At 41.8% G+C, this 24,761-nt stretch overlaps 1 protein-coding gene across 4 annotated transcripts in view; it reads right to left on the bottom strand.

Moving 5' to 3' along the window:
* Positions 1-24,522, bottom strand: part of GRAMD1C (GRAM domain containing 1C) — a 55,239-nt gene extending 30,717 nt beyond the window's left edge. For 2 of the 4 annotated variants that reach the window (XM_042788567.1, XM_042788568.1), the window contains exons 1-4: positions 24,073-24,522; positions 22,552-22,680; positions 5,165-5,249; positions 1,265-1,368 (exon numbers count right to left, since the gene is read on the bottom strand). In XM_042788567.1, the coding sequence (XP_042644501.1) occupies positions 1,265-1,368; positions 5,165-5,249; positions 22,552-22,680; positions 24,073-24,267 (513 nt within the window). In that variant the 5' untranslated portion in view covers positions 24,268-24,522. Of the gene's footprint in view, positions 1-1,264; positions 1,369-5,164; positions 5,250-22,551; positions 22,681-22,887; positions 23,295-24,072 lie in introns of those variants that run through there. The other 2 variants (XM_033005165.2, XM_033005167.2) reach the window with 2 other exon arrangements.
* Between the last annotated feature and the right edge of the window lie 239 nt (positions 24,523-24,761).

The raw sequence follows: 24,761 nt of genomic DNA, 5'->3' as shown, positions 1-24,761 counted from the left end.
ACTTGAAAGGTTTCTGTTTAGAAGAGCATGGTCTGGCTGGCTGCAACAAGTGATTTCCATTCAGCCCACCTACCTCCCTTGAAGATAAGGCTGTGCTGCCATTCACCTTAGAGAAGGGAAGAACATATTTGGATCTTTCTTTTTTACTGTGTGCAGAAGGTCCTCCACTTTCTCCCTGTGCATCACACAGCCTGCTAAGGAGGTCCCACAACTTGGCTCTACCATTGCAGCTGATGAGCTCACACTGCCTTAAGATATCACTCTGCCAGGTAGGCAGGAACAGGTTGGTTACCAGGACATATGCTGTTTTGGCTGAAAAATCTGTCTTTGAAAAGTTTATATATTCAAGGGTGTAATTTCAAAGGGATTTTTTTTTTTTTTTTTTTTTACATCTCAAGTAAGAAACATACAATCATCAAATTCATCTGATGAAATTAAGCTTAGTTTTCAGTTAAGCACTTCTACACCCCCTCACTGTATTAAATACATGAGCTATTTGTTGTCTGTCCTGTACTTCAGAGCACACATAGAATTTAAAAGATTAATTTAAGGTACGAGCAGTCCCACAGTTGCAGAACATTTTGACACATCTCAATCGCCTATTAACTAGGTTACCTTCCCTTTCTCATTTACTGCTTTGTGCTATTTCTACAGTAGATGCAACGACTGCTTCAATGAGAAATTTTAACTCATTAACCTAATCTGACAGAAATAGAAGGCTAACACGTCAAATATCTACTTTTGCTCATACTGTTTAAAAGCTACAGACCACAATATGAGAACTTGTACAGGTCATTTGTAGGTTCTCTTCAGCTGTTCTTAGATGCTGATATTTACATGTGAGACTAAACCAAGTAAGGTTCTTGGGGAGCTCTTGAACAGGGCAACACCATGTACCGTATCATGCTCCTGGTCTTACAGAAGACCATTATGTGTTACAGCCTTTTATAGAGCAACTCTCCTTGGTGAGGAGAGGCAAATAGTCATCCAGAAATGCAAAAGATCAGTTTTAGCTTAATTCCTGAACTTCTTCCTATGCTGAACGACTAACTGAGTAGGCTTCCTTCAGCATTCAGATGTCTCCAATGCTATTCCCATTTTATGGAACAATGGGTCCACATTTCCACTCAGGGATGTAGGCTCGCTCTTTTCAGCGCAAAGTTACTAGCATGAGATTGACAGGTTAAGATCTGTTTGAGGGGCTCTTATATTCTGATAGTACAGGACAAAAAAGGTGGGATTCAAGTGAGCTAAGAGATCTTACTGTGGTCTCCCATCGGAAAATGTTGCTGTGGAAACAGAGCCAGTTTTCAGAGAGATACAAGCGTCCTTGCAGCAGGATATCCTTCTGGAGTGCACAGGCATAATCTACGTATAGAGAGCAAGAGCAAGTTTACTCACTTACGGCAGCTCAGTTGACCCAAACCTGTTAACTTAAAATGACATAAGGGTATTACAATACAAATAAAAAGCCACTTTCACTCTTCAAAAGTCTGTGAAAGCAGACTTGTACTGGGTTGCATCTAGACCATTGTTCTGGGAATACCCCAAAGCCAGAGTTGATGAAAGTATCTGTGCGAGGACAGCACTTTATTTATTGACCCCCTGTGCATTATCCTGTATTTTCAAAGAGGTATTAGGCAAGATCAGAAGTACATGGGAGAAGTATTCATAAGTCAAACTTCAAAGCTCCTAAACAACTGAATACACAAACATTTTATAGTATAACAGATTATACTGTCAACTCCTACATAACAGTAGTTCATATGCTGTAAGATAATCACTTTCCACTAAACAGATCCTATCACTAGCTAAAACTATCTACAGAGTGAGACACTAAAAGGCAGCTTGAAGCTATGCAGTTATTCAGGCAGGGGATATTTTCAGAAGCCGACTGTCATTTTTATGATGACAGTGCCTCTGGCTGAAACATCCCATTGAGAAACAGATTTCATCAAGAATGCAATTACCCATCATCAGATACCTGCTAATTAAGAACAAGAGCAGAGGATTTGGTTTTTAAAAACCTCTCTGATAGAACTTTCATGATTTCAGTGCCTGAAGATTCAAACAAAAGGAATTTTCAGAATTACCACTACTAGAAAGTTAAGACAGACCCTTTTTGGAACTTCCAACCTAAAGAAGGTTACCTTATGTATAGAGAAGACACAGAATGTATCTATGCAGGATGTTAATGATTTTAACTTTAGAGGTATCGAAGAGTTTTGTTATTTGAAAAGCATTGTATCTGGTAGTGTCTGAGCCAAAATTCTGATTCTGTGTACTACAAAAAGATGAATACAGTTCTCGTTCGGGTACCAAGAGGTTCAGGAGTCCCTCACCATCCTAACTTCAATGTAAGTCTGCATCTACAAAAGCTTTTATCATGATTTTTTTAAATTCTCTTGGGTTTTCCCCTCAAATAATCAAGTGGAAATAAAGTTCCTTGCAATAAGCCCTTGGAGACATAACTGCAAATAGAACTACATAAACTTAAAGATATCCAAAGCAATAAGTTTTAAGTGAATGTTTGAAGAGAAGCCAGATACCAAAATGCTGTGAGAGCAGGGAGAGGGAAGGCAGCAGGAGTTTGAGGGTAAGGACTTGAGGAAAGCATTACCAAGAAGTTTGCATCTGACTTCTATGTTTGGGGGAGGAAGAGGGATTCAGAGCCATAAGTAGTGGGAAACTGGACAAGTGATGAGCAACATCACCATGATCTACCTACACAAAAGAGAATATCAAACAAGAGGGAGATATTAGCATTTTTCCTTTTAAGTTTTCAGATCCATTAACTTAAGATGCTGCTTGTAAACAACACTTTCAGACAAATTAAAGTTAGTGGCACTACTTTAAACTCCCATTTCAAAAGAGAAATGTCTTAGACTTTTATTATAAGGAAATAATTATATTTCATATAATCTTTATATACAGTGCTCATTACAGTGGAATAGTCACTTCTTTTTAACAGCTAAGTTAAGAACAGGAGCAGTTATAGTTCTTTTAATGAATAGCAGCAAGTAATTGCTTCTTTGAGCACTGTAAAGCTTGTGATAAGTTTCTCTGCATCAAGCAAAGGAAGAGCACAGAGGATGCAGAGTCCTTCCAAAGAAACACTGCTTCTTATGGCATAGAAAAAAAAAAAATGTATATAGAGTAATTACTTTGCTTCTGATGGAGCAGGTGCTACATTGTTGAGATTAACCCATAACTAAATATCTGTCCAAGTCCTAGGCAGTCTGTTCACTGAATCTGTGCTTCAGTTTGCTCCACAGCTTTCTGTATCAATCCTATGTAAGGAGAAACATCAAAACAACGCTTTGAAGTAATATCCTTTTCTTCTGTACTGAACTCAAGTATTTTAAAAATGCAGAAAGCATTTCAGAGGATAACTGCCTCCTCCTGAGGCTGAAAAAAGACATGGGGATTTAACTGTTTCTGTGCAAGTGAAAGCAGTAATTTCACTTCCATTAACCTGGAAGGAACTCAGCATGCTACAACCATATACTGACAGCCTCACAATATTCACTTCCTTAAAAGTTGCAGAAGATAAACTTTAAACAGTCACAATGCCACTTTTGTATAAAAACAACACTTAATGCTTGGACAGTGTATTTGTTACAGAATGCTTAGGCAGTGCGGGCAGGCTCACCTGCAAGGCAAGTGATAAAAGAGGGAGTAAGGTGCATCACTACAGGCAAAGGAGGTAAGGTTATATACCTGCCTTCTTTGGCTTTTGCAGTGGAGCAGAACTGGGAGTCAGAGCTCAAAAGGCACATTTCAGTGCTAAGAAGTTATGCACCACAAGTCTGACATTCTCTGCCACCTGCTTCTCTCCCCTCCCTCCCCATGCACTTCTCACCACCTCTGCTCTTCCAGCTGAGTGTTACTTCTATGCCTACACCCATGTCATCAGTGTATGGATAAGCTAACCTGGTATACTGGGCTCTGAAAATCCTCCACTCAGGCATGAGCCAACCCAGAACTAACAGACTTGCACAGCACAACACGAGATGACATACTGTGTGCTCAGCACTAGCCTGGGTAGTAACTACAACTGCACAGACCAGCGTGGGACATAAAATGTTTTTATCTGCCCTCAATATACCATCATGTTGACAAATACATCCAAGCGCACAGCATTATAAGTCAGGATAAAATTAAGGTTGGTTTGTGTTTTCCAATTGTCTCCTATGATGGCTGATGTGATTTACACACTTAAATACTGAATTTTAGGTCCTCATACCACATAGTTGGCATTTGTCTCTGAGAAGTTTTTTAAATTACAAGCACCTACTGTGTCACTCAGTCCCAGAAGTCACGTTAATCAAGGTGCCTAGGGTAAGGATCTAGGCTTAGTTCCAGGGAGTAAGGGAAAAGCTTCTGCTAAGGATGAACTACCTACTTGACAGGGTCACTGCAGCAACAGCTCTTACATTTGTATCCAAGTATCAAATCATTACAACTATGGAATCATTCCCTCCCCCCACAACATCTAAGGCAACTGACTCAGTCATAACTAGTTGCCTCTTTAAAGTAAAAGAGAGGACTCAAGACACTCAAATAATAGAAAATAAATGGTTATGACACTGCAAGAGGTACACCAAGCTGGTTGTCCATGCTGGAAAGAACATAAAACAAATTCAGTGCTCTCAGGATTTAACTCTACTTCCGGTTCTTCTCACACTGGCATCACACAATCCCGTCAATGCACATATGTTGAATTTATGAACTCAGTGCTCACCCTGACCCTACACAGTGATCTCTTTCCAGCTTGTCAGCTAACAGCTGTCAGATAAGTCACATCTCCACTGCTGTCAGGAAGGGTTTTGTCTAAAAAAAAAAAAACACCCTACTAAATGTCTTTTCCTATCACTAGTTTTAAGAGGCTCCCATCCCGTATCTAGATGAACTGGAGGATTCTATATCATCGCCTTCATTTCTCAACGCCCAAAAGGAATCTTTTTTCACAAAGCAGGCTGTACAGGAGAGGAGCATGGGCCTGACTTTCCCTGAAGGTATTTGATGCTAGTTCAGGGACAGGAGAATAGGAACTTATCAGCTGTACTTATAATTTGCCATAAAAAAAAAAAACACCTTGGCACTACTGCAATCTGGAGTTATTAGCCTGAAGACAAGCACTTTTCATGTGATTATATCTTACCTACTATGAGTCTCTCCGAGTCTGGCAGATGAGAAAACTGTCTCTTGAATTCCTCACTCCTATATTTGTAAGTAGAACTTGAGAGCTGCAACAAAGAATGGTAAAAGGCTAAGCAAACATTTGTTTTCAGCCATCAACTGCTTTCATACTAGATGTGTAATTTTATCTTGAAGAACAAGTGAACATCAAAAGAACAATAAAGAATAGGCGGTATCTAAATATGATCATCACTGTAACTTTATGCTTGCTTATGTAAGAGTGTGCTTCTAGTATTTAGGATAGCATGGGCAAAACTGTTCCCTGTACCGGGCCAGATGCCGATCACCAGGCATTACAGTTGTATGATGGCAACCTGCTCCAGAGTTAAGTCTTCTATCACAGACTAAATAAAGTGGCAGCAAGATCATGACACAGGAGGTGACAGAGCAGATCAAATCCTCGCACAGGCCACTAGCTGGACACAAGGACACAACCTAAAACACAAATTCCTACCTGGAGTACTATTTTGGGAATACTACAATGCAGTGATTTTTTTGCCAGTTGTTATAATTAGACTTGTAGGAATAAAGGCAAAAGTTTCCTCCAGTAAGCACAAATAGCAGCACCACCATCACCTCTTCATTTCTTGATCCGTTCCACACTTCACCCTGTATTTAAAGAGATCACTGTCTATGGTTCATTTAAGATTCAGACTGGGTGGTAAACTCGGAGCAAAGATTAACCTTGATGGACTTTAACACCTTATTCTTATAAATGAATGTCCCCGCTCCCATTCAAATAAAGAGCTTCAGCATGCACTCCAGAGAAGATACTGCAAAATGAAAACCAGGGCTTTTACAGCAGAAAGAACAAGGCCATAATTTTTTCTTAACAAATGTTGGCCACTTATTTTAGGAGCTGTCCTAACCAAATGCTGTATAAGGCAACAACTCAGGTAGACTACAGCTAAGACAGGAAGAAGTCGCTTTCAAGTGTTACCAAAAGCAGGTATAAATATACTATAATAGCCTCTTTTACACCTTTTTTTTAACCTTTCTAAAGATCTTAAGCACGTGGCTGCAATTCTCTCCTTGAGCACCCATATTACTCCAAAACTTGACATTCACCATTAAACCCATCTCCACCATACGATTAGTGGCTATTTACAGTTAGGGTGGGGGAAGAAAGAAGAAAGGAGGCTAAGAACCATTTTTGACTGTATGACCTCGCAGCATGTTTACTGAAAAAAAAAAAAGCCACCCAGTTTTAGCACACTCCTGCAGCATGTTAGTTGGTCACTATCCTTTCATTATGTCTGTGCTGCATGTCAAAACAATCCCAGAATAAAGACAGACTTAACTTCAGATGAGGGTCTTCTAATAAACTAGTGCCAACAGTGCCCCCACCTCATCAAGATTCTCACATTTTGCTATTTTCCACAGAAGAGATCCCTGCTTCTTTCAGTTCGAAAGTTCCTTCCACACCACCTTACACACACATCCTACAATGGTCTGTCATCTACCTATACTTGAGAATCGAGGTCATTGGCCGCAAGAACACGTAAATGATACTTCAAGGTCAGGTGCTTTAAGTGCATATAAGATGGGAGAGCCAAAGTCACCCAGACTCAGCTCAGCTTTATGAAAAAATGTTAATGTTACCTTCTATTACCATCAATAAAATACAGTCTTTATGTCTGACCACTGGTCAGTACATATTTGCTGTCCACTAATATTCTGAGCATTGCAATGCAAAAACACAGTGAGGAAAGGGAAACAGAAAATATGTCCACCTCTCCCCTTCTGAGAAAAGTAAACATGGAAGCTTTAGGTGCAAGTAACTGGGCAACATGTTAGGCAGGTCCTCTAAGCTGTATGCTTCCAGTTATATTTCAGCTATTTCTGAAATGATGAAAATAGCATTCTTGGAGACCATGTCATCTACTGAAGTAGACAGGCTATGACTTCTTGGCTGTGCCACATCATGCCCTGAAACACATGTTTTTAACTGATCATCTGAAACAGGCATCCAATGACTGCACCGCTTTGAAGAAACTGAATTCTTCGCAACTACTCTGGAAAGAGACATGGGGGAAAAAAAAAAAAAAAAAAACAAAAAAACAAACAAAAAGTCACTCAGACCTGTAAAGTTTCCAACTGTAGTTCCAGAGACTCTACAGTTTACACAGACATACTTCAACTGACTGAAGTCTGAAGTTGTGATGACAATGCTAACATACAAGGGGAAAAAAAAGAACTGGTCTGCCATGAGAGCAGCAAGAGAAAGTTCACAAACTTCAAGTCTGATTCATGAAACCATGATTTAAGAAGCCATGCTTTTAAGGAGAGAAGCAGTTCCTCAAACACACTGTATATAAGAGATAAGAGCTACATTGAAGTTAAGCGTTTTTGTGGTTATGAGACAAAATGAATTGGGAAGATGAGAATAGGAACATTACAGTTTCACAGACACATTTGTATTAGTGCCTGAATCAGCCAGATCAACAGCTTCAAGAATCCAAACTCGAGATATCTTGAGTTTTACTTAAAAAGGGATCTTTTTCTAGAGCATAAAACCTGCTATAGCTTGTCTGAGAAACCCTTGCTGGCATTTAGAAGTGTTCTTTGTCATGAGCAACAAACAGGCTGTAAGAAATCCTGTTACTAATTGTAGATTTCTGCTGAGCTCTTAAGACATTTATGAAGAGCCTGCTCTCAATCCTTCTCTAATTAGCAGAAAAAAGTGAACACAATGAAACTTTTTAACCTTATCTTTCCCTTACTCTGCATGAAAACTAGCTCTGTAATTATTACGTAATCAGTGCGTGGCTTGGTGGTTAAGAGATCACTCAAAGGACTTGGGAAACAACAGGGACAATTTTAACACTATTGGCACTATCAATTTCCTTAAAGTGAAGAAAATAAGACATTTCCATTTCTATGAATACAGCATCTTTCAGTAACTATTATAATATCCAAGACATGGCAGCATTTGAGGCAGGTGGCCACCTCTGAGTTACAAAACGTACCATTAAATATTAAAAGAGAAGCATAAATTAGGTTGCAGTATGGCATTTAAGAGATGAAAACAGCAACTGATTTTTAACACATGCACATTTCTAAGTTTAATTATAAGTCATCAGGCAAACACTCTGCCCAAGGATAATCTTAGGCATTTATGCGTATGCTATATTTAATCATGAAGAAAATTATTAAGTCCAGCCAGCAATGTATTAGCATTCTTTATCTGAAGCCACAAAATATACCAGAAACCTGTAAAATAGCATAAGCAGAAAACATCTTCAGTGTCATCCAGAAAATTTTTACAGAAAACAGTTATGTAAGAACCAGATACTCCTTGAAGATATATAGCCCAGTGATTCTCATACCTTGTTTAGAAATAGACAAGAGTCCAACTACATGAAGTCATGTTCCAGAAAAAAATATGTTAACTTAAATAGGACTAAGATGAGTTATTTATATGATAGAAGCCTGTTAAAAAAACAGCTTCCCTTCACGTTTACATCTTCAAAGTGTGGACACTGCAAATAATTTGAGATATTTAGCAAACTGCAGAGGAAAATTAAGCCACACCGTCTCCCACAAATACAGAAAAAATGCTAATCGTTAGGAAATTATTTGATTGCAACTATCACTGAGCATGTAAATAGTCAATCAACCTCAGCAGAACAGTGTGCACATTTCTTAACGTTTGCTAATGACAGTAATAATTTTGCATTTGCTTTGTTAGGGTTTTCCCCTTGTTTTGAGACACCACAAAACCCACACGTTTGTTACCTGACAATTTGCATTCTGTAGTTTTGACACGCAGCTATGAATACAAACAGCTGAGAACACAGGTAAGTTGACCTCACCACTAGAGTGATACAACTCTGATGTCACCTCCTTTTAAGAGATGCACACGTGCCTCTCACTGAGCTTTAGTCTTGGTATCAGCTACCACCAAGTGCTTGGGGTCCCAGAATCAAACAAGCCTATAAGCAAGCTGCCCGACCTACTCCCCTTTTACACTGAGAAGCCTCACTTAACCATCAAACTATTGCCAACGAGATTCATGGCTTTGCTCCTCTGTCTACTAGCAAGCAAATCCATGCCACTACCCCTACACCCCACTTAAAGACCACCTGATGTGCTATTCCCCAAAGACAGAAGACCTTGACCTGTTCTTTCCTATGAAGTTTCTGGACGTGGCCAAAAACAAATTTGGAAGCATCAGTAAGGTTAGGATGAAAGTACTTTTTAATCCTACACTAGCACATTAAAAGAAACATTACATATCCTGGCAAAAATTATTGCACTTCTACTGAAAAACGTATTGTTTTTCCTGCCTCTTCATCTAAAATCCTTCTTAGTATCAGCAGAAAGTAAAAGAAAACAGCCTTCAGAAGAACAACACAGTCAGAGAGGAGTTTAATTTTATACAAAAAGACTACTTTAGACTACATGTATTCCTGAAACTTACCCGGTAATGGAGAAATAATAATAAAAAAAAAAACCACAAAACCAAAACATACCAACATCCCACTTTCAGTGAGTCTAAAGCCTTACCAGGTTAGGAGAGAGCTAAGTTAATAGCCCTGAACAAAAGCCTCATTTGCCAGTATAAGGCAGGCAAACATGACTTCACATACTCTAAAACACATTCAGGCAGACTTATCTATAAACACAAGAACAATTCCCATGGCACGCTGAGACGGCCATCTCTCTGCTGAGGCTACCTGTAAAACATGCCAAGTCTGACAAGCATTTCTATCAGAGAAATGCTGATCGCACTGCAGCCATTTCTTCAGTCCAGAAAAGTTCATTACGACTATCTGATCTAATCTATAATGCGCAAACCACAGCTATCTTGCAATTTAGCTCCTGCTTTAAAACCAGAGCTGCAATGACCAAGTTTCCCTCTGAGAAAGAAAAAAAAAAAAAAAAAGAAGTTTTATCTTCTTAAATTAAGTCACCCCGATGGAAAAATCCATCCTAGCTATGGATAGTTCTTCTAGTGGGCTGTTGGTTAATCTTATCTTTGTGAATTATTTTTGGACTGTAAGCAAGTTAACCCCTATCTTCTTTTGGGGTAGGGATTAAGCTTCTCAAGTCTATTATCAAAAAGATTTTTTTCAGACTTATTTTCATGGCTCATCTGAATCCTCTCCTATTTTCAATGTGCTTCTTGAGAGCTAGACATAGCATTGCAGGAGTCACTGCAAACACACAGAAATCCGACGCACATTTGCTTTCAGGCACAGAATCACAGTGGGAGCCTATGTCCACATGACTACCAGCCTCCCTTATCTTTTCACAGTTCTAGGGCACAGTTTTCCATTTCTCCTAAAAACATGCACAAAGATGTATTTTGAAAGTATCAGGCTTGTTCTGTTTACCCTGTCAGAAGCAAACAGTCCAGATCCACTCTGTTACAGTGATCTATTTTCACTAACCATTACTTGACAGAATCACAGAAAAATTTTGGGTTAGAAGTAACCTCAAATTATTGAATGCTCATAAATTTTACTAGCAGCAACTTACTGTTCTTTTCTTTCTCTTGAAGTACAAAACCATTATACTTGCACAGGAAAAGAATCACTCACAGGACCTGAAGAGCAATACCACCTTACTTAGGGTGACTTACTGTGCTGTATATAGTACCCTGTGCCCTTTGGGACTGCATGTGTACAGAGTGTCCACTTTTGTTGTTTGTTTGGTTTTTTTTTTTTTTTTTTTTTTTTGTTTGTTTGGTTGGTTGTTTTTTTGGTTTTTTAAAAAGAGCTATTTGATCACACCTGATTATCCACAAAGTTGTATTTAATTCATAAGTCATATGAGGCATGTCAACCAATAAAAAGAAAAAAAAATAAAAACAACTGTTGCCAGGGTGGGCTCAGCCACTGTATTCCCTAGGAGCCTGTTTTCCAGAAGTTCCCATGCTCTCAAGGAAATGAACACAAGCTCGTAGCCACAGTGGGAGGAGTAAGAGTTTAAGCACTATTTTACTTACATTCATTATATGCTCTTCTTCATTCACCCTTAACTCCTCTGGAGAGGGGAGTCTCATAAGCACAAGGCACTCTTCCAGTGGGCCACTGGCAGGCACAGGGCTGTGCACTAGGGTCATTACATTGCCTTCTGTGGCCCAGCCCCCCTCTTATTTGCAGAGGCTGAAGGAGAAACAGATTTTAACATTTCTTAGTGACTGAGCAGAAATCAAAACCAACGGCAGTTCTCCTTCAGTGGCATCTGTGTACAGGCAGAGTGGCATCCAGTAAGAACGTTGGTGCAACTATGTCCTTCCTCTGTTGGAAATACAACATGCAAAATCTCAAGGAAGGGATATTAAAATACAGGTCATGAGCAAATACTCAAACTACTGCATTTTCTAGTATTTTCTTCGTTTGTTTGGGGGTTTTGTGTTTTTGGTTGTTTTTTTGTTTGTTTGTTTGTTTTTTGTTTGGTTGGTTGTTTTTTTGTTTGTGGGGTTTTTTTTTGTGTGTGTTTTGTTTTGTTTTGAATCAGGAGATCCCATAAGCAAGGCTAAAGACCGAGTCCCTAGTCCCCCCCAGAATGAGTGTTACTATTAACTAGTTCTCACAAATGCACAGGCAGGCACACTCAAAATGTTAGGCAGTCTACTATTTACCACTAACACCAGTGGCTTCCAAAAATTCATGTAGGAAGAAACTCCTCAGAACTACTTCATTATGGAGCGTTTCCAAAATATTGAATGCCCAAAGTATTTGACACCCAGTGTCATGAAACTGACTGAATTAGGTACTTCCAACAGGGAGACAGCTCCTATTTATTTTGAAGACTGCCTCATGTACATCAGAACCACCGTGTCCCACAGTGCTTCAACAGCAGTCCAGCCCTCACCAGCTCCCCTGTGGGCATCCGTCTCATCAGTTGACCTGACAAGTGGTAAGACTCTGCTTTTCTGAAAAGCAGTTCTGGTTGACTACTGACCAGGGAGGTCATGACGTTCGTAACCCGACTGAACCAGAATCCTGCTCACAAAAGGCCTGGTCATCTCCTGCACCTCACCAGCCACCTTGTCCTTCTGAGAGCAAGAAAACAGGTCTCATACTTGAGCTCTGCCTATGTAAGTACAAATATCAAATCATGTTGGAACATGGCTTGGAAAAGAACCTACAAAATCCACAGCCAAAGTTGTCACAACTATGATTTTGACAGACAAGAAAATTTAGCATCATATGAAAAACTGGGAACTATGCTGCTAACATCATGTTATATAATTAGAAATAGAACAAAAGTGTAATTTTCTGTGAAGAATTTTAAAACTTGGCTTCCTTCAAGCAGAAAACTCAAACACTTAATGTTTAAAAGGTTGAAAGGTAATGTAATGGCTTTTTGGAGGACCAAGTGGCACAACCAGTTAAAGGTTTTTATTTTTTTTTAAATGTTCTTTAGCAAAAAACAGTAGAAAAGATCTGGAAGAATTTTGTAACAAAGTACTTCAGTTTAGAACATATGAGGAACCCCAAATTTTTCCTTCAAGATCCCACCAGAATTAGCTCAATTTCACAAGCTGTTACATTTCATTAAAATAGGGTTTCAGCTGAAGATATTCCAACAAGGTCCTTGGGAAACAAGCTGATAATCTTCTTATCAATGATAAGAAAGCCTCTTGTCATTAGTAGTATTATAGACTTTTCCCTGAAAAAAAAAAGTTTGGATTGACAATATCCTCTGCTTATTTTGAAGCAATTGCTTTGCAGTATTCAGTACTTTCTGCAAATAAGCATTCTAAAGCATTTTTCAATGGTGAAGCCAATGTACTTTTGTAACAACTCTGATTTGGATATGAAATCTCAAGTTTGACACATACAGTGAGGAGCAAAGCATATGCTCCATTTCAGAAATAAAACTGACTGAGGCATGAAGCTAACGTGAAGTCAGAAAACACACTCCCCCCTACACATACCTCCTCCTCCTCCTCGAGCTGCCTGCAGACTGTTCCAACCCATGCAAATCCCTGGCCAACACTCAGGCAGCCTCTACAGCTCCCCCCCCTCACCCACTTGCTCAAAGACGGTGCTGGACACCATCCAGCAGAACTAGCTAGCATCCTGCCAGCCTCTGCCTGCACGCCAGCTTGGAAAACGGGCTGAAACTCACTCGCCTTGCAGAACATGCACACAAATGCTGCAGCAAGTGGTCAAAGAAAACTTAAGAGGTGGGTGGGGGCACAGAGCTACCCAGTTCCAACCTAAAATCACCATCATCTAAAGAGATTTTGGGAGGCAGACTGCAGTAGCATAGGTCATTTCAAGTTCACAACAGTCCCAAAGGCGACAGCAGATGAAAGTACCATCACCAGGGAAACATCAGCTTGAAAAGGAGGAGCACTCAATGCGCAGCGCTCCTCCTCTCTGCATCACTGGAAGCTACAGCCCATGCACCAGTCTTAAAGATAGACCACATCTACCTCTGGCAACTCGGTGTGGACCCAAGTCTACTCTCACACAAGACCTGGCTATTGTCTGCTTTGTAAGTCAAGTCCTTGCTAAGAGACCTCCTCAGTCTGAGGTCTCTCAGTGGGAAGGAGATCAGGGCCTGCTTCACACACACCCAAGCCCCCCAGATGAGTACACAACCACCCACCTCTCCAACCAGCTGCCCAGAGCTCAGTTCTTCGTAGGCAGGGAGCAGACACTTTGAGACAAGGAATATAGTGCTTTGCATACCCATCAGATCTCTGTCTGCTCTGAAAGGTAAACAGCAGGCATAAATCTTTTCTGCTTGCTTTGTGCTGTCTGTCCCTTTCCATCTGCCTTACCCTAGGACCTGTCTGCTGCATTTCTGCAAGTAACTACGTGAAGTCAGGATCTAACTGTCATTTGTGTAAGGCGTTGTTCTGGAAGTGAAGAGGACTACAGAGGAAACAGCAGGCTGCACGGCATCTTCACCATGCACAGAGCACGAGTCACTCCATCAGTGAGGGACTGTGGAACCCCTCTTTGATGCATGGCACCACCCACCCATTCCCAGCTGCAAGACTGCATCTCTAGAAGCTATCACAACACACATACGGCTTCAGAGGAAACTGAAACTCCTCTCTTCTACAGGAAGAGGCAGGTGTCTCCCTGGTGTCTCCATGGTGCATCCACCTCGCCCACTGAAAGCCCAGCCTCCTACAAGTCTGATCCCCTTGGGCACTTGGCTGAACGTAGAGCTAATGACTCACTCAACAGCAGGGAAGAGAGAGCCCTCTCCTAGCACAGACCTATTGAGGAAGCAAGAGAAGAAACAGAAAAATGCATTTCAAGGTATTTTAATCCCTGGTATAATCAGATTTAAATCTGGATCCCCGAAAGGAGAAGATAATTGAACACAATGGGGCTGTATTTACAGTCATTTTGCCAGCCACAGCTACTCACTAGAATTAAGCAGTTGTCTTTGTGCACCTAGCTGGGTGGTGGCACTTCAGATGGCCCGAAATTCTGTTGTCAAGATCAGCTACATATGTAAATAGCAGGAACTGGTTTCACCAGAAAAACGAGGCAACTCTTCTGCCTTCCCAAAGCAAAGCTAGGATACATCACCGGGAATCTGTGTGTGAGCTGAAAGAGTAGCAAGATACCGGGAGGCAAATCTATATAGATAGATATTCACTCACAATTTCTTTCCATCAGAATGACAGTAAGAGGACCCAAAGCGATCTCCAAAAGGCCCTGCCAAAGCCTGGGTACCAGTGTGACTCAGGCCTCAGAAGTAGCACGAGTATAAAGTGGTTTAAGTGCACTTCCTGTTTATAAGATAACACCATCTTCAGCTGATTAAACACCTGAGCCTGGACATCTGCAATTAGCAATAAGGCTGATAATTTCAGTTTCAAATATACTTATTTATATAACTGATACCAAGTACCTCTGAGTTTGGATGAAACAAACATTTAAAATTTAAATAAGAAGGTTAAGCAAAAAGTTCAAGAGATTTGGACATTTCCATCAAACATCTTCCCCAACTCTGAACTGAAAATGAAAGTGCTTTTAGCTTCCAGGAGGCAAGACGCTCCAATCTCAGATTTACTCAGGATCCTCATATCAATACCATCCATAGCTGGCAATAGCTTCTTTGGACTTGGTAGTAAAATTATGCCTATAATGCCCCTGCCAGAGAGCACGTTTCATGCTGCCTCCCCAATACACAAGAACAAGCCAAATTCACAAGGGTCCCAAGTACCCAGCTCCTTTTCATTTTAGGAAGAAAAAAATGTGGATCTGTACCTATTTCCCTGACTTCAAAGACACAGCATTCAAGCAATCTTTTGTTTTGTTTTAGTAATTTCATCTGTTGCACAAGGATTTAACAACAAAAAAAGCCAATAACAAACCCTGTGATACATCAAGTTCTAAACCAAACTTAGTGCAAATAAACCAAAGTGTGTTTGTATGAACTCTGCAGTTACTATTCTAACATTGTGTAATTGAAGTGAGTTTGTCACCCTCCCAGCACAAAGTTACCCTTTAGCTCAGAGAATTTGTCCACTCCCCAGCTTAATTTCAAGTCCTGTAACTAGATTGTCCAGGCTTCAACAATCATAAGTTTACTAACTAATATGATGCAATGGCAATTAAAAAGCTCAGCCAAGATGATTTCCTTTTAGATAAGAAAATACATTCCTTTCTGAACAGCAGTTTCATCTGACTCATATTTCTTCCTACAGCATGTGTGTGAAACAATTAGTCAATGTTATTTGTTAAGAACATCTGTTCCTTCACCTGATCTTTCACTGCAGGCTGTCTGAGTAATGAAGAAATTCAAACTGCTTGTCCTTAGACTTACTTGATCCATTCAATAAACATGGGGAAAAAAAATCCAGATTGCAGGTGGGGACCCACACACGACACAGGACTTCATACAATCAAGCAACTATAAGACACAGCTTTTGTACTCCTGTCTTCCTTACCTGCAACAAAATCCAACAAGAGTAGCCAAATACAGAAGAATGGCATTCCTCAGTTGCCCTTTTCTCTTCTTCCTTTGCCAGAACTGGACTCTGGCATCTCTGATCTGCATGTAAATTTAGTAACAGTCCCAAAATATTGGGCAGAAAAAAGGTCACGAAAGAAACAAACAATTCTCTTGGTAGTAATTCTTGGTGTCATTTACTTTTCAGAAACTCACAGAAAGATACATAAATGCTTTGGATCAGGAATACCGGGCAAACCTAAAGGAGCATATTAAACTACAACAGTAGTTACATAATTAAGGCAATAGTGACTGTAGCCAATTACATGAGTGATTTTGGTATAAATTATACTGGTCATCTCATTAAGTCTGACAGTAGCCCTACTACACTTGAAATTACATGGAAAATAGCACTCATGAAAAAATTGCCCCAAAACTAATTTTTCTACGAAATACCTAATTTGATCTCTTTCTTTTCTATCTTACATACCAAATGCAGATTTTACTCTTAGTTATTTGTATATTAGAAGCTGCTACCAGATTTGATTGAACCATTCTCAGAGAAGACAGACCATACATATTTTTCTTCAACTTTTATACAGAATGGAATGCAAAGGGACAGCTATTGGGAGACATGTATATCAGCACCAGCAGATCAGAACTACATACACACCATGGTTTGCAATCACATACCTTCACTCATTCTGAACAAGGGGTGGTATCTTGAGTCCTGGTGGGTAGGCACAGCAGAAGACAGGAGAAGCTGAGAGGTCCTATGAGCCGGCCAAAGTCCTTAATGACTTTAATTTCCCTAGGGGCTCTATGGGGTTGCAGTAACAAACACACAAATATCCCAAGTGTAGGCTTTACTTACTGGGCAAGCAGCTTCAGTAAAAAAGCATTACCTAAAAAATCCACTTACTCCTTACGATTTCTAAAATGCTGCCAGTATTACCAAGGAACCTTGACATAACCTGGTTAGTACATAACCACCTGCTACATAGGATGGCACGAAATACAACTTGCTGAGTGCATACCCTTGTCTAGAATGCTCCTATTTTTTGCATAAGTAAGTGTCCTAGATCATCTAAACCCCAACAAAGTATTTCAGATTTTGACTTTTTTTTTTTCTTAAGCATCTCCTGGAGATTTTTTTCTACTCCTAATTGCACTGATGATTTAAATGTACCACAAAACTAAACAATCGCATCCTGTTCAGTTTTGTTTACCTGCCTTCTTTTCCTCCAAAGGGATGCAAGTGGCTCACCTGTAGTAGACTTGAAAAAGACAGTGCTACACCATTGCTTGTTGCAGAAATACTGAACAACAAAGCTGTAACCAAACCACAAAGACCAAAAAAGGAGCTTACTTAATTTCCTGGAGTTGTCTTTTAAACCTTTCATTCCACAAGATATGAACTGCCCTTTCCTTAAAAGAATATCACCATTTAATCAAGTCCATGCAGATTTTCTGAACTACATTGCATTTCTAATGGTTTTGCTCCCAGTGACTTTAAAGAAAAAAAAAAAAAAAAAAAAAAAAGAAAAGAAAAATCACATGAATCTGAAGTATTTTCTTCCTGATCTATTAAACTTAACCTTCAGGTTCTAGACTAATTCTTTAGATGTGTGTAATAATGATTCATATTATACAGAACTTCCTACTGCTGCAGCTGAGGAAAGCTTATTTAGACAGGACACCAGCTGCCAGTTGTTCAGAACAGGCTGAAACTTGATGGCAGTCAGGTCTACCCCAATGCTCAATTTGGAGCTGCATCAACAGCAATGAAGAGATTCCCAGGGTGAAAAGTGAGAAAAACACTTTAGCCTAATCAGCCATGTTCAAGGGCTAGTCAGAACTACACAGCTCATCTTTTCTCACCATTTTAAAACGCTGCTTCTGTATACTCAGTGTTATCACAGGGCTAAAAAAGGCACCTATTCTAGAGATTCCAGATAGGTAAACAAACAACATACCAGTGCTACAAGTACAGCAAAAACTATCTAGACTAAAGATATGACATTCCAGAAAAAAAAACAAAACAGAACACCAGTGTGAGTGTGCTTAAGTTTATTCCTTCTGGACACCTACAGTATTTATCCAATTCTCATCCTCCTTAGCAGACTGCTTTATACCAGCAAATAAGAAGGAGGCTAAAAATCCTCCTCCAACATCACAAGCCATGACATCTCTCCTTTACAACCCAAACATTTAGAGGCACAGAGGAAAAGAAAAGCTTTCTTCAGAGGAAGTAACATATCAAGTATGAACAGCAGAGGAGATGAAGCAACTGTTTGAGGGCCTTAAATACCAGCCTGCCAAAACATAGGAACCAATTTAACAAGCTCAGTAAACCATTTCCAGAGTGAATATTGAGTCTTCAGATAGAGGTGGACGAAGCATTCAAACAACTACAGATGCAAGAAATTTCATATAACCCTTACGAGTCTTGGGCTCTGAAGCATGTAAACTTGTATCTGTGCTGCAATAAGTGATCTTTCAAACTGTAATGTGTATCTACATCCCTCTTGTGCAGGTTTGACTCATTTATGTTTATCATATTCTTGGCATACATATTTTCACACGCTCCCACAGACTAGATCTCTCTCATAGAAGCCAAATCCATGTTTGTAAAAATTCAAAATGCTTTTCTAAATCTTGTGCAACCTCATTTGTTTTACTATTATGAAAAATAAAAGCCTTATTTTCAACTTTCACTGTATCACTTGTTTGCTTCCATTGTCATACTCCTTCACACTGACCAATTCTTTAAACTGACATTACATTGCAGTCAAATTGGCTTTTTTTAAAGCCTTTTCTATTATTTTCTTTCCAACACCTCCGTGGCACCTCACAATTCCAAATTCTTAAACAAGCCTCCCAGATAATAGCAATTTTCTGAGATGCTCATTTGATTTCAACTCTTTCCACCTACCTTTTCATTGCAAGGGAAGGACTTACTTTTTTGTTCTTTCTTTCCACAGGCATTCTTCTTATTGTAGACATATATGAACTTTCTTTGAGTGCTTATTAACAGAAACTACAGTCTCCAGACAGAAAACCCTCACTTTTGATGCAAGGATCCTTTCCATTAGCTTCCTCATTCACCTCTACCTTCTTCATTACAATAGGAGAACACTTAAAGATTTTGCGGGTTTCTTCTTCCGAGGATATTAAATTGAATTATATTTCAGTATGAAGAGTATAAAAAGCATAAAAAGTGAGTTCAAAATCTTGAGACAGGGCTTCCAGATGTAACAATTTCCAAAGCATCTTTGACTTTCATTGCTTCTATTTGCAGTTGCCAATACTGGAACCATTTAATCAAAAGTAGATGAGAGCTTTACAGGTTCCAGCAAAGAGGGAAAGCCCTGAGATTAAGTTTGTAAGCAAGCCTTTTAATTCCTCAGTGAGATTTTAAAAGTCTAGTTTTGTCCACCTCCAAGGAATGGTCTTCAAAAAAAAAAAAAAAAAACCCCACACACAAACAACAAAAAAACACCCACATTAAAAACAGCAGTTAATAACACTACCAGTTTAAGAATTGCTTACAGTAGTATAGAAGATGAATTATTTCTCTATATTTTTCAATAAAGCTATCCAAAGTATTATTTTTTTAGAGTGGGGAAAAATTATGCATAATAGGATTCTCTTTTCTTCCTTCCCTGGTAATTCTTCTGCTACCCTTCCTTCTCCCCACTCACCATGGCCAGGAAAGAGATTATATCCCAGAGGCTCCCAACCCCAGCTTGCTGCTAATTAGATGTGCTCACAACACCCATTGAGCATTCATGATACCTGGCCTGGCTTCCAGAGGCATGGCACAACTGCCTACTCCCACTCAAATCCATGAAAAATTGAAGTCAAACCAGTCAGTCTGTAACATCCACATTTGGTTTCCATCAGAGAAGCAAGTGTACATACTTAGAAAAAATAAATCATTGGAGCAAACCAAAGTCATCAGAAAGATGCAGCCTCTCAAAGCAAATAACCCAGGGAACAAAGCCGACCCCTGGATGCTACCACAGGCTAGTCTTGTTGTAGCAATTCCTCAGTTCTACAGACTTAAGAATGAACATAACAGATCCACGCCTGCCACAGGACACCAAGATCATCCTTTGTCAAATGTTAGTGACACATGCTTTGCACACTGCAACAAACTACCTTCTGCATTATCACCTATGCTTTTACTATGACTCAGTATTTAGGGTGTTTTAATGATCTGTTTATATAGTCAGCAGCTGATCAGCAACCATGGAAGTTGTTAAAACACATTTTCTGTCTAAAAGATCAGGGAAAGACGCCAACGACATAATTTTAATTTTAATTAGATCTTAATTTTTGCCTAGAGTTTGTGACTTTCTGCTCTTGCTACTTTTAAGTTCAGTCTCCTTGAGGCTGAGAAAATGAGTACCACCAACTCCTATAACTGGATTGATAGAGGTTTTTAAAACTAACCAGTGACAAACGGTACGGCTAAAACTTTACAAGCCACAGCACTATCTTACAAGAGGCAAGTATTTACACAATTCCTTTGTTTTAACTGCAAGGTCATATTTGCAGAACCAGACAAACACGAACTTCAAACAAATACTGAGGTCTTGAAGTATAAATCATAGACTGAAGGAAATCGTTTAATCACACCGGACAACACCTCACACTTAGCAGCCACCACTGCACTGAAGAATCCCACCCCCCTGAAGTTTCAGGCAGGCATTACTACAGGAAGCAGAGTGGCACTGTGAGGACAAACAATACCCTGGCACCCTACATGCCTAAAGCTCTGTTCAAACAAACTTCTAACCTCCGTCATGTGTCTCAAAGCCAAAAATGCAAAGCCAATAGCAGAGTTATATTCTTCTTGTATTATACTTTACTGACCTAATTTTAGATTGCCAAGCTTATCAAGGAAAGACGGAGTTGCAAGTTGCAAGTCCAACAAACTGGCCCCAAGACCTAAACAGGTTTCTTCCTCGAATAAACTACCAACTGCATTAACAATTGTATACAAACCATCAAGAGTTAGTTTACACAATCTAATTTGCCATCTAATGAGAGCACAGCTGGCAGTTACAATGTCTGAGCAGCATGATTTGCTATCAATTCAACTACAGGGATACTGCTGGGCACAGGCAGAATGGCCCTGTATCACTTTTGTTGCTCTAGGAACAGTAGAGAAAGCATTGAATGACCCAAGTACTCGCTCTCTAGCAACACATTTCTACAAGCTGCTGGGATTCATCGGCCTGTCCCACCTCCATTGGCTCCAGACTACCATTGCTCAATTTAAAAGTACACTTGCATTCTGAGGGAAGTTTATGCTACGGCCCGAGATGCAAAATCAGTGTTCTAACCATTAAGGACATCCGCTTAGTTTGAACAGGCGGGATGAAAAGACATACAAGCTAGATATTTATAAATAAGGAGTTGGGAAATCAGATCCCCCAGTTCTGCTCAGAGATCTGCCACAGATTCCCTGCGGCCTTTGCTGGATACTTCATCTTTCACCTGCTGAGCACAATGAACACTCTGATAACCTCATCAGGACCAGGACATGGTAGTCCAGATGATGTTCCTATGCACAAGCTGAAGCACACCAATTTACTGAGGCCACCTGATGCAGAACCTGAGTCAGACTGTCAGAGCTGTGCGGAAGGGAACCTAAGTCTCTCACGAGATTAGGTGTTACCCTGCCTGTATCTGCATGCACAAGTGTTCCCCTTCCCTACCTAACAGCTGGAACTTATCCACCAAACTAACTGCAAAACATACACTCCGAGTCTACACCTGTAAGTTTACTTTCTGTCATGGCATTGGGGAGAGAAGAAAAAAAAAGAAAAAGAAGCCATCCACCAAAAGTATTAGAAGAGTATTAAAGACAGCATTTACACCCTCTGCTTTTGGTGAAGCATCTCCCTGTAGAGGAGCAAAAATTAAACCGCTCCATTCTGCCCTTTTTATTCACAAACCTCTTTCCTTCCACAGAAAGCTTATTTACTCTTGTGGAAAACAGATGTGTTTACTTGACAAAAACAGACACTAGGAAAGAACATGAGAAGAACCACCCAACATTGAGAATCAAAATTCATCCCTTATTGTTAAAAAGCAACAAGAACATCTTCCAAAGGCATAAAGAGACATTGGATGGGTTAAGAAACCATACAAGGAACTGGGAGACAGAACCGGGCACAGAAACCAGGAGTCCTGTCACTAACTTGATACGTGACATCAGGTAAACAACTTCACCCCCTCTCAGTCTCAGCTTACACTTTAGTAAGCTGATAATGATAAAATTACCTACCTCACTACATGGGTGGAGAATACTTTACTAATTCATGACTACAAAGCAACTTGAGAACTGTGGATATAAAGCTAGTACATACACACACACATATATAAATTAAAATATACATATACTATATTTTTAAATAAAACACAAGTTAGAAGAAAGACAAAACACATTACCCAAAAGCTCCAGTCAGCACTCCAGCTGTACTGAGCAGGACCTTGCATTTTCTCTGTGCACGGACTGAGAGTCTCCTCTGAATCAGCAAGTAGCTGGCTAATAAGACCATGATCCACTTCATGAACTTCCTGTGAACAAAGAAGCAAGGTATGTAATTCAACAATGGAGGAGAAAAGTGAAGTAAGAAGTTGGTTAATCCATTTAACAACTATATTAAATGAAACTTGACATGCTAGTTTCACCAAGGTGAGTGGCATGGAAACACTTCCCACTAACAGCCTTTTCATTGATTCTACGTTTTTTTCCAGAGCACACCATATTTAATTATTACTTACATTTTTATCAGAGTATTTTATTTCCACAGCAGACCCTTAACTTGCACGCTGAAGCTGCACAGACATTTAGAGCTGGAATAACATCAACATGAGAAATCAGTGCCTAATGTGCAGCACATCTCTAGAATCCGTGGGACCTTTCAAAACTTGACAAAGGTCATGCAGGCGTACCATTTACCAGAGGACTGACATATATAATACAAATACACCAAATATTTATACTCAACATTAGTTACACTATAAACTGTATATTTTGTCATCTATAAACACAAGCACAACACTTCAGAGGCAAGTAGTTCTACTCCTATCACTTAAAGATAAGCACTCTTCTGCAGCACTCTCCCTGGATATCAGTATTCTTCACTCGAGAGATCAGTTTGACTTTATGAAGGGAAACTGAGCTGCAGAAAGACGCTTGTCCCAAGCCACCTAGCAAACTGGTACAAACCCAGTCCAGGGCCCTAACCAGTAACACCGCCTGCATTACTGGATCCATCAAGAGGGGAAGCTGGGTTTCAAGATCAAAACGACTCGGAACCAAACCGATGTTGGCACACGCACGCTGGCCCGTGTCTGAGCAGGGCTGCGGGCAGCCCGCCAGCGGGCCCGCGCTCCCCCGAGGCTCCGGCCAAGCCCGCGGCCCAGGCTGGGGGTTCGCCCGGGAAGAGGGCAAGGGGGTGAGGCAGAGAGCAAGGGCACGCCAGGCTCCGCGGCGTGAGAGCAGGGCTGCTCCCCGGCGGTTTATCCACGCGAACACCCCGGCTCGCTGCAACTTCCACCAGTTGCCAGGGGCCACCCCGGCTTCCCACGCAGCGGGCAGACCCGTTAATGCCCCGGGAGCGCCGCTCCCGACCCACGGCCTCCCCGGAGCTCGCCGCCGCCGCCTCACGCTGCCCTCGGCACCCCACAGCCCGCGCCCTCCCCCGCGGCGCCCTCCCCCGCCCCTCCTCGCCGGGGGCCCACGACGCCGGCGCTTCGCGGGCCCGGAAGGCCGCCCCCGGCCCTACTCGCCTCACCCCAAAAAAACTTTCGGGGAGATGGGTGGCGGCGGCCCCGCACCCCCGGGCGGTGCCGCCAGGCCTGCGGGGCAGCTCCGCCCGTCCCGTCCCCTGGGAGAGAGGCCGGGGGGGGGGGGGGTGGGAAGCAGCGGGGCTCCCCCCCACGCACACCCCCACGCACACCTACCTGCGCAGCCCGCCGCCGGCAGACGGGTCGCCCGGGGGGGGGCAGCGCGGCGGCGGGGCAGCGGCCGGGGGCATGGAGCCCGCCGGCGGGGAGGGCGCAGGCGGCGGCCGCGGCTCTTACCATGGAGGGGGGCGAGGGCGGCGCGGCGCCCGCCAGCTGCCTCAGCGGGACGCACGGCGGCGCCGCGGCCGCCATTTAAAGGGGCCGGCGCCGGCCGGGCCGCGGACCCGAGGCGGGAGGTGGTTGCCAAGGGCGAGCGGCGCCGCTCCTGAGGAGGGGAAGCGGTCGGAGGGGTGGCGGGAGAGGGGCCGCGGGTCCTCTCGATTTCCACCGCTCCCGCACAACCCGGCCAGCTCCTGAAACGCCTCGGCAGCTTCCAGAAGGGTTAATTACGAAGCGTCAGAGCCGGTGGAAAGTTTGAGGACTGTAGCAGGAAAAACTCCTGGCTGCGGGGAGTTGGGGGGGGGGGGGGGGGGGGGAGGGAGGGAGGGCGGGACGGGCGGCGTTAGCTGCCTCCCTCCTGAGGGGAAGCCTCCCGTCGCCGTCAGCCCCGGCAGTCGGTCAAACAGCGCCCGGGCTGCAGACGCGGTTCCTAAACCTGACGGCGGGGGGGGGGGGCGGGGTGGTGGTTGAGGTTCAACGGAAAATGCCGCCGAGAGGCCGCTCCAGGGGGACACCTGGGGGGGGGG

Source organism: Tyto alba, unplaced genomic scaffold (genome assembly GCF_018691265.1).
Source record: "Tyto alba isolate M040663 unplaced genomic scaffold, T.alba_DEE_v4.0 Super-Scaffold_14, whole genome shotgun sequence".
In the NCBI taxonomy this organism is placed as follows: Eukaryota; Metazoa; Chordata; class Aves; order Strigiformes; family Tytonidae; genus Tyto; species Tyto alba.
The sequence above is the reverse complement of the archived record's forward strand: the minus strand, read 5'-3'. Positions and strand labels throughout refer to the sequence as shown.